Below are 11,302 nucleotides of genomic sequence, written 5' to 3'. Positions count from 1 at the left end.
ATTCCCAAAATTAAAATGCACACAAAAGTTCTTGTACTATATACATTGAATGCCAGTGCAATTTGCAAAAAAAATTTATGCCACAAGAAAGGCTGTTGGTTCCAATTTGTGAAAATTCCATACTGCAAAAAATCTTGTTTTACAGTACACACATACACAATTAACACACTCACACACATACACACACACATTCTAACTCTCTGTTGTGAACTGCAATGTGTTTCTGCAACATTCTACTCATAAAACCTATATATTGCACTGTTAAAATAAGCCACAAAAAAAATACCAAAAAAACTTGTTTGGTAACTTGAGGATCACAACTTAACCCACTGAAGACTAGTCCCGAGTATACTCAGGTAGGTGTCTATGGAAAACGTCTTTTAGCAAAATCAGCTCATCCTCAATGGGTTAAACATGATATCTCTATCATTCCAATACACTGAATTATAAAACACTCATTGTGATCAATGTCATTTCGATAAACATATGTCGAGATTCTGTCATATGATGGTTTTGAAAATAGGTGATAAAGAAACGGAATTTTGAGCAAGATAAATTACTCCTTCATATTAGAAGAGTTTTGTTATATCAGTGTTCTTTACTAGAGGATACTGTACCCTCTTGCTCTCTATTCTTAGAAATATGATTAATTTGCTGTCAAACTTCCTAACTATTATAAGTCAGTCATATGAATTGTGTCATTCATGGCCATGTATATTTTGAAAGGAATATAATGTTCATTTTTATTATTTAGCATAGAGAGAAAATTACACAAATTATTATATAAAAAGAAAGTTATACTGTACACTGCATATGAAATATGCCTGTATCAATGTTCAAAATCCAGTTGATCTATCAAATGAAATGTTGTATATCTGTATGTATTGATTTTGAACTTGAAATAAAGACTTTTCAGACGAATGTATCTTTATACTTAAAAACCAGCTCTTAACAGGCTTTGTTCCTATGTTCTTGATTGTTGATTGTCTCATTCATTTTCCCTGGCACAAATCACTGCTAATATGTACAAATATGTCATGAGAAACACTCACAGTATGCTTAATAAACATTTCATATCTACACTTAGAAAGGGCTGCATGTTTGTTGAGTGTATCACAAGCGTTTTGGTGCAGGAAAAAAAAAAGGAAGCAGCGAAGATGAGTAGTCACTAAAACACACATTACTAAGGCCCATTAATAAAATTACAGACAGTAAGAGAATAATTTACACAAATCAAAGCTTTACAATGCATCAGAAGCATGGCAGTATTGACAACCTTGCATGTAATATTCAGGACATTCTAATTTTTTTTTCAGCAAAGTCATGAAAGGCAACAACAACCTTCACTTTATTCTCTGACCAAATGCAGCTGAAATAAACTTCCCATAATATATTTTTTTCAATTGATTTTATATCATGGGGAACATATTGGGTAATTCATTACAAATATCATAAATCCAAGACCATCATCCCCAAGCAAACGCCAGAACCAATCATGACAAGGGCATAATCAACTTCAAACAATTGACAAATTGCTCTTCATGGACGTAAATAATATACAAATAGTAAATGGTCACGAGTGCAATAGTACGAGATTTCGCACGAGGTGAAAGACAGAGGCGCTCTATTTAACGAGGCAAAGCCGAGTTGAATAGTGCGCCTCATCTGTCACAGAGTGCGAAATCTCGTTCCATTGCACGAGTAAAGACCATACACTATTTGATTTATACAACGTCCAAGTAGATCTTTTTGGTCTAAGTAGGCCTAGAAGTCTATATATGTATGAAAAATATAGCCCCACTTACATGTGGATCCACTGCGATTCTGTTTCTGGCTTGTGCAATCAGTGTAGATACAGGTCACAGCTATACTAGCGCTCATACACGTACACTAGCACTACGTAGGCCTACGTACGCGCATGCATGTACCGCACACGTACACTGCGCTAGCTGCATGCGATCCTCAATATGCAACACACAGTACACGCAGTACCGTACAATTTCTCGAACCGTGGAATAGAACGAAAAAATCGAACCAAGACGCAAAATAGAACCAAAATTGCACGGCGCGTTGAATGGAGTACTTATTGAATATCACGTCACCAACAATCCTCCAATCAAATTACAAGGATCTACTTGGACGTTGTATAATCACCGATTATTCATTGTTCAGTATTAGCCACGAGAAATCATGGGCATACATGTACATACTCGGGTTGAATTAAAAAGCGACAATCTACTGATTTTTAGACAGGCGTAGCATCCTCTAAACGCTTGTCCCTTAATCACGAGATTGTTGGTTCGAGTTCACAGCATATCCAAGACTTTGTAACCTGTACAGACAGGCCAATACATGTATCTTGAAACCTTCATTACAAACACCACATGATATGGCAAATGACTCTGATATCATCTCGTGTACGGAATCTTTTTTTTTTTTAATTTATTTCTGGGAAAGAAAAACAAAAGAAAATGCCAAAACTACATTTACTATGACTGCTCATATTTTTCCACTGTTGGTTCCATATTGCACATCATATTACTCCGGATCTTCCCTGTAATCGCCTTATACTGCCCAGAGAATCGCTTGTTGACCATGGCTATATATGGCTCACAAATCTCTCCCTCCAAAATCTGTCCCCCTCCCTCAACCCCTGAAAAGACCAAGCCAAGTTGGATGGCACATGACATAAACCTGCTGGCTGCTGGTGCGCTCATCTGAGGGGTGAGAAGGGCAGTGGAAGCATTATCTTTGTCTCCATCTGTGGCGTCAGGGCGTCGCACACCGCTGAGTGTGAAAGATTCAAAATGAAGAAACGACATACCAATAAAACAACCTATTTTATTAATTGTCTAGACACTGCTCGTAGAATAGTCTGTGAAATCATGTCACACAACAGTGGGGCAAATGACAAAAAGTTGCCAGTTTTGATACCAACTGTGCCGACATTTTTAATTGTTGACTCGGGTAAGTTTTAATAAACTCACTTGTCATTGAAAAAGGAGGACATGCATATCAAGAACACCCCATCATTTATAGCCAAGTAAATTACTATAGATGAAAGCACATATCTTCATGCCACTTGGTATACCACTAGTAATTGTCGTCACATACTGCAGACGGTAAAATAAGAGCTGAACAATTCTGTGAATTTTTATTTCTGCTTGAGTAACAAGTGCACAACTTAAGCTAATGCCTGAAAGAATCATACCTGATGTTAATGTACAGATATTTTGTCTATTCCATTTACTGCCAAATTTCAGAAGTCATTCCTCAAAAAAAAAAAGAAAAGAAAAAAAGTTCACCAAATCAAAAGCACCAATTCCAAGTAACCTGTCGCGGTTTCCTTCACTAACATTCTATTTTCCCTGTAAGAGATTATTCATATATACCTTTCATTTCACAAATGAACATTAAAACAATTGCTCTCCCTGAAAATGTATGTCATCATGCCATTTTTGTTTAAGAAGATATGCTTGAACTGGGTTCAAGTTTCTCTACTCACGTAAATTCTTGAATGCATCCATTTCCAACACAGCGTCTCTGGCCATCACTCTTTTGTCGGCACTCTCCCAGCTGTACAGATGATACACTGACAAGCATGGAGGAAGGAAGAAAGCAATAATATTTAAAAAAAGAATGAAATCAGTGATTCCACTAAGGTGTGACTCCTGATTTTTGTCCACATCCCTCTTCTACCTCTCTTTGTCTTTTTCTATGAATGGTGAATTAATTGATGATATGAATTGTACCACATCTGATATTTTGCACACAGCATACTTTAGCAACAATGAAATTTGTGACACTCAAAATCTGCGCACTGAGCAATTACGATTCTCTATGCTTAATAATTTCATCGTACCTAAAAAGCAAATTTACATAGAATGATCAATGAAATCAGCAGAGCTAGCTGCTTTTATGAAACGAAAGCCTAACAAATACCATATTATGAGAGTCTAATAAGTTCAGTACATGAACAGTGTAGTGCAGAAACATTATCACTGATAGACTTGACTGAGGGGTACAAATCATTTCAAGCATTTCATTGTCTTGGTAATTTGCCTTATAATTTATCATATATCAGAACACAACGAGGAAAATTTTAATAAATTTGCAGACAAAAAATGTCAATATTGTACCACTCAGTGTGAGTTACATTATTTCATCATAGGTTCACCATAAAAGTTTGAATTACTAATCCCTTACACTACCCTAAAATATTACAACATTGAGCAGAAAATCTACGAAATAACTTACAAGTGTTAATGTGTCCTATCTCGCCAAGAAATGCCCCAATCAGTTTGCCACAGTCAAGCTTGGTGTAGGCTTCATCTCGGAGCAGAATTCTGGACTTCATGTCCTCGGCTCTCCCAGGCTTCATAACATACTGCCGTAGTTCATACACACCTGGTTGGATGGTAGGAATATGGAAGAATTTAGAACATAAATGATCTCCCTGTCACAGCATTATTAGCCTGATTTTGTATATCTGCAATCAATCACACATACAGGTAAAAAATTATGAAACACAGTGCACTCCCGTTATAATGAACATGGTTAGAACGAAATTCTAGTTACAATGAAGTAAAAATTCAGGCCGTAAAATTCTCTGCTCGATGATTTTCATTTATTTGGTTGGTTATAATGAAATTTTGATATAACGAAAGAAAACTGCTGGTCTCGAGGACTTCGTTATAATGGATGTCCACCGTAACATCAATGTATCGAACATGCTCAAAGGCTGATTGTATATCAGACAGATATCAGATTAGGAAGAATTACTTAGACACTTCCTTTTTTTTTGTTCAAAAATTTAACAGATTGATCTAATAAATATGACTGTAAAATCTATCTGCCAAACAAAGTTATGTTTGTATTCAAAATAATACATTAGATGTATCTAAACTGCTCAAGCATCTCACAAACTTTGTAGGTTGTACCTCCTTCTTTGAAAGGTTTGTCCTGGAGGGGTTTCCATGGCAACAGCTTCAAGGCGACCAGATCCATGACATTGAGCATGGGACGCACTTTGGACATGACTTCTGTCTGCCACTTTTCATCTGCATTCACGGCGGCACGCACCGCTTGTCTGGCAGCATAACTTTCTGCGTGGCAGGAATAAGAGGCAGGGATGAGAGGAAATACATGAAAGTGTTTGTGTAGCTCTGGTAAGGTAGTTTAAAGAGTGTGTACAGTTCTGGTTGAGGTGAGGATTTTGCTTTTAATGTTTTGCAAGATATCCAGAAACCACTCTATGAGATGTCAAAGAGCATGCAATTGTAAGGGATATCAAAAGTTTAATTGATTAAAATCGTTTTGGAAATGGCTGAGATATCCAAAAACAAGGAGAAACAAAGAGATCCTAATAAAAGGCGTGGCCTGTCGCCTTTTATTATTATCACTTTTGTGGATATCTCAGCAATTTGAAAACCAATTTTCATCAAATAAACGTTGAATCCTTTCAAAAATTACATCGTCTTTCATATTTCATAAGAGGTTTCTCATTATCTCACTTACGAATGTTCAAAACATGAATCCCCACGTCAACCAATACTGTACAGTCCCTTTAATATACAAAGAACATACATGGAAATAAATTAAATAGGAGTATCAAGTGACAGACAGGACTTTATCTAAGAAGTCACTAACTTCAATACATTACATTCTTGAGTTAACTGTCTGAATCACTGAGCAGCTTTTCAGCTATGGGCAGTTATAAAGTTACTTCCTACTATCTCAATTTTAAGCTGATCCAAGGCAAAACAAATTTTCTTTGACATTGTAATTCTTTTCACACATTCATTCATACTTGTGTAACATTATCTCATATTTTAACAGTTCAAGCATAATTTGCCTAGCCTAATTCAAAACTATAGTGTATATGAATTGTTTGACATTCAAGTAACAATTAGATCACCATTCACATGGTAATTTTTGTACACAGTACCCAGTACTGAGTAAGTACCAATGTGTGCTGGTAGTGTGGTAAAATCTCTGGCAACCTTACTGTAGTTGAATTAAATAAACAATTAGCTATCAACATATATTTCAATACATTTATGTGCAGATCAATTCTAACAACATCAGTATCAATTTTAATATCTAACAACATCAAAATCAAAGTCAATTTTAATATCAACAACAGCTAATACACTTTGATCTGAAATACAGACACACAAAAAAGAAAACTCCAAGTCTTCTTACCATATTCCCAGATGTGAACCACTTGGTTGAAGGCTCCCATCTCTGCTGCCCAGAATCCGACAAGCTTTGAATGCTGCCTACGAATATGAATTTTCTCGTTGACCAGATTCACAAAGTCTAAAAAGCTGGCAGGCTTGATTGAGTAGGTTCGCATTTCGTACAGCTTCTTGTGCGCTGGCTGCTGTGACAACACCTCATCATGGACATTTCTCAAACATGATACTGCCGTTGGAGTACCAGCTGATTTCAGCTGAGGATATTTCCACAAAGTTGAGCTTGACAGCTTAGGAATGACCTGCATTGGCTGAAACAACATTAATTTCCATGAATTTTCATAATGATTAGCTCTGGTGAACACTTTTCTTTGCATATACAATGTATTTGAGGACTGTCATGACAATAAAGCTCATTTTGTTGTAGCTCTACAAAGTAACTACTAACACAGGGGTGGATCTAGGAATTCCCTAACCGCAGCAGCGACCCCATACGGACAAATACGTACCGTGTGTTACAGCGCCCCGCGACGGGGTTAGGAATTCCCTAAAAGGGAGGTGCCAGCGCCCCCCATTTTTTTTTAAATTTCATGTTTTAACAAACAATAAAGAGAGGGCGTGTCCCGGTGCTCCCCTCTGGATCAGCCACTGGAACAGACAAAGAGCAAACTTTCTTTCTAATCAAAATGCATATACGTCTGGTGTAGGCCTAATTAAATGCTCAATTCACTGCGCAAAAAAAAAAAAAAAAAAAAATCTTCCGAGAGAATACTCAGGTAGGATTCTTACAACTGTGGAATGGTTACTATTTCAATTTCCGTTAATGCTAAATATAATTACATTAATTATCAAACAAATTAGACCTAGCTATGCTATGTGATAGAGCCTACCCTGATTAACTACTGTTGGACTGTATCCTTGAAGATTTTCATATTTTGTTGATCTCGTTCCCAGCGACATGTGATTAGCACAACAGATAATGTTAGAGGTCCAACAACATTACAGTATATTCGGGAAATAACACGCAGAATCTTGATCTACTCCATTTTCCAAATTGTTGTGATCTTTATCATGTTATGATGATGATCCCGCTAAATTCCCCCTCTGTGCGCCGATGAAGCGGTCACAGCCCCAGCAGCCCCCAGTGGCCAGGATCGCACCCGAGCGGTGGCCGGTAGCGGCGCAACGGAGAGAAAGAACGTGGCACGCGGGTAGTCAAGCCTTCAACAAGCTCCAGCCATCCAAGGATGCCTCCCACCTCTTCCACGGCCACACGGGTAAGCAAAGAGCAACTTGAATACGTTCGGGCGTCCCAGGCTAGTGGACGGAAGGCCTGATAAACAGGCCTGAACAACTTACCCGTTGACGGCAAAACAGCATCGATGAGGCCCTCAAAGCCATAGCAGAACTCCTGAGAGGCTAGCCCCGGAGACCGCGCCGCAAGCCCAACGCTGCACGTTGGGGCTCCGCAGTTACTGAGAGGCTAAATTCAGTTAGTGGTTTAAAGGTGTACAGTTTGAGCTACTGAGTAATGTTTGTCTGCCTCGCAGTTTGATGACCTCACTTCCTCAGCTCCCTGCTCAGCCTAAAATCCTTCAGATCACATAACTGTACAAGGAGCAGGAGTACGTACAGGTGCACGTTCACATCGAGAGCAAGCAATTTTGCTTTGGATGGATGGGCCAACATCCACGACACCACATACACCATATTACAGTATTGTGGTATGTTACTGGGCTGCCGCACCTTCTCCATTGATATGGGTCATGAGCAGTGCCTTGCAACATTTTTTTTTGTTGTTTTGTTCTGTTTTGATCCATCTCGAAACAAGAGCATGGTATTTGTGTTGTTGTCTTGTTTCAGTCTCCAAAGTTAACCATGAAGAGGGAAATGATAGGGTATGATAGAAATGCAAAGATTCTGCTATTGTTCAGCATTTAATAGGCCTACTTTCTGAACTAAAGACAAATATTTGCACACTTTTCTTTGTTTACTTTTCTGTATTGGTCTTCAGGGCCGATGGAGCATTTCCAAAAGGGGGGAGGGGGGCCCACTTCCGCGTTTCATGAGCTAACAAGCAAAAAAAAAAAAAAAAAAAAAATTGTCCTCAGCTCATCTCTCCCCTTCCATTTCCGGGTTTCTAAAAAAGGTCTTCAGCTCATCTTTCTCCTTCCATTTCCGGGTTTCTTCAGCTGACAAGCAAAAAATAAAAAATAAAAATAAAAAAATAAATAAAAAGGGTCTTCAGTGGAAAAACATCACCTTGCCATGCTCACACTTTAAGATCTCTATCTATTTCTATTTAGTGCCACTTACGTACTTCCGGGTTAAAAAAAAAGTGGGGGGCCCCATGCAAAGTGACGGCACCGTATGTATTCCTTTGTATGGTACACAAAAATGGCCGGTTCCGCCGGCCATGGTCTTGAAAAGTCACATCTGGAACCAAAGAGATGGAACACTGGTCACACTCTAATTCTAACTACCCAAAGGTAGACAAACTCAAGCACATTACCCACTACTATCAGCAAATTATACATTGTATTCTTATATTCATCTACTAATCTTTGTGTGTGAGTGTGTGTGTGTGTGTGTGTGTATGTATGTGTGTTTGCTCATAATTCCCACTCAGTGAGGGACTCAGAGTATAATATATGAAAACATGAAATATACTTAGGCCTATATGTCACATGTTGATTCTCTGTGAATGCTTTTAATATAATGTACTGGTACAGGACTTCCTCATGACAACAAACATTGGAATATATATTCATAAACAAAATAAAGGACATTTAATGATCTTTGACAGAATATCTGTCAGAATGTTATCATTTCCTCCTGTCACACAGGATGAAGAAAAGATGTACAAAAATCATGTAAAAAAAGTCTCAAAGGTTACAAAGTACATTGTATACAACATTATAGTTTGACACAAATGTAAATGTTACAACAAAATAGCTCACACACAATTTTGTGACAACTTAAATGGCAGGCTGGGGTAGAGACTAAACAAAGGCAACTGCCTACCAGTATGTTAATGCATTAATTGCACTTCTGTAGGTAAACAAAAGAATCATTAATGTATGTCATGCACTGCAAGATTGCCAAAATGTGACAATGATATTCAGCATTCCGTCAGTGTTTTGAAAAATATGAGTTTACAGTAGGTCCTATACAGTACTATTAACTTCATCTTTGAGCTTAGTGCATTCAACCTATCTATGGAAGACTTAACCCTCTATGTACTTTGAGTGCCAATATTGACACAGAAATTGATAATACTGTTGTGCACACTGTTCAGAGTCACTGTGAATGGCAGAGAAAGGGTTACTGTATAAGCTGTTATTTTCGCGTACAGATATTTTGGCGAATTAGAAGGTGACAGACATTTTCGTGAGATGTTGATTTCAAGAATTGACACCAACGCTATCTTGCATGTATTGTTACTCTAGTGTATGGCGACATTTTCGCGTGTTGTTAAATTCGTGGTCCAACTGCGATTCGCGAAATTCGCGAAAATTAAACCCTCGCAAAAATAACCACTTATACAGTATTCAACTTTGAATGCATACCTTCATATCAAGTCTGAGAGGACATTAACCTGGCAAGAGTATATAAAAGAAGAAAGTAAACACAACATTATAATATACGCCTATCTGGAATAAATTTCAAAGAACTGGATCAGAGAAAATATTGGCAAACCTTATCGAAAGTTGGGAAGTTATGACGTTTAAAATGTAAATAACAAATTAAATGAATATAGAATAAGGATGACGGGCATCTGCACACAGCATGCTTGGTCACATAACTCTTATGTTCCGTATCATACATGTAAAAGTCGTATCATAGTTTGTGCACAAAACAGCCACTAGCAAAATGACACATAATTTTGTGTTGGCTGTCACAAATCATGCTTGGGTAATTATATGGCATGGCATACAGTGAACATAAGATATTGTTGAAACCTCATCATTTTTTTTTGGCCATGTTATGAACCATCTCCCTGCTACCCCATGTATTACCGAACAGAAAACAAAGATTTCTTCACGTACTACTGAAAGAATGCAATGATGAAGGGTGCCATCTTAATGTTTTCACAAATATACATCCATTCAAATTTCATTGCAAAACTAGAGAATTTCAACAGTCTCTAATATCTCAAAATTTCTCCTTCACTCACTTTTGACACAATAGTACAGTGGAAACTCGATATAACGAGATGGTCGGGACCGAGTCATTTTCCTCGTTATAGCCGATATCTCGTTATATCAGTAGGCATAAAAGAAGGCATAAAATAATGACATTAATTTGCACATGTGGGACTACCCATCATATTTCAATCAATACTGATAGCTTGATATTGTGTGTGAGGGAATTACTCACCTTTATGGGTAAGAAGATGTTTTTCGCCAAGGAAATCCAATATCAAGAATGTGTTTCTTATTAATTGTAGATGTTTGAATTTGTAAATTTGTATAGCTTGCGATTGTATCAAGATCGTCTGTGGATTGGTATGTGGTTATCGTATGGGTGTGTGTTGTGTGGAAAGCTTGAATATGGTCTGCACAATGCTGTGTGTGCATGTGACACATTCTGTATGTACATTATGACTGCGTGTGTGTGAAGACGGGGAATTCCCTAAGTAGAAGGCCAATCACAGCATCAGATTGCCTCACACCTGCTAAACGTCATGATGATGTCATGTATGGCCGTCCCACCACATTTTCTGCATGTATCAGTGTGCGTGCACACACACACTTCACACGTACAACATGCAGTGCTAGCTGGAGTGCACTGAAGAAAATGATTATGTGTGTACAAGACAGTTTTTGGCGCATCAAGCTTTACAATCTCGGAAGATGATAGCACAGGCGAAGTAAAGCTTTACCGAAGGCATTTTGCTTTACCTCGCTATAGCAGGTTTTTCTTTCTTTTTTCTTTCTATGTTTTTCTTTGTTTGGAAGTCACAAAATTTATCTCGTTATAGCAGTTATTTCGTTATAGCCGATCTCGCTATAAGAGTAGCATTTCACATAGACTTGTGTGGAAGGAAATTTGGGACCGGGAAAATTTCTTCGTTATAACCGATATCTCGTTATAGCAGTGTT

General features: G+C 37.8%; 1 protein-coding gene across 2 annotated transcripts; it reads right to left on the bottom strand.

Moving 5' to 3' along the window:
- Positions 1–2,027: 2,027 nt before the first annotated feature.
- Positions 2,028–7,613, bottom strand: LOC139726949 (protein NipSnap homolog 3A-like). Of its 2 annotated transcripts, none has more exons than XM_071637940.1 (6): positions 7,557–7,613; positions 6,205–6,508; positions 4,941–5,105; positions 4,258–4,407; positions 3,506–3,592; positions 2,028–2,787 (listed from the first exon to the last, which is right to left on the bottom strand). In XM_071637940.1, the coding sequence occupies exons 1-6, from the start codon at positions 7,596–7,598 to the stop codon at positions 2,714–2,716; spliced, it is 822 nt and encodes a 273-aa protein (XP_071494041.1). In that variant the 5' UTR covers positions 7,599–7,613; the 3' UTR covers positions 2,028–2,713. The 2 variants fall into 2 exon arrangements, with proteins under 2 accessions (XP_071494041.1, XP_071494048.1); XM_071637947.1 differs by having other exon boundaries at positions 7,088–7,605.
- Positions 7,614–11,302: the final 3,689 nt, after the last annotated feature.

The sequence above is a fragment of the Diadema antillarum genome, unplaced genomic scaffold, assembly GCF_040938485.1.
Source record: "Diadema antillarum isolate AM-2024a unplaced genomic scaffold, OU_Dant_1.0 scf00000017, whole genome shotgun sequence".
Classification (NCBI taxonomy): domain Eukaryota; kingdom Metazoa; phylum Echinodermata; class Echinoidea; order Diadematoida; family Diadematidae; genus Diadema; species Diadema antillarum.
The sequence above is the reverse complement of the archived record's forward strand: the minus strand, read 5'-3'. Positions and strand labels throughout refer to the sequence as shown.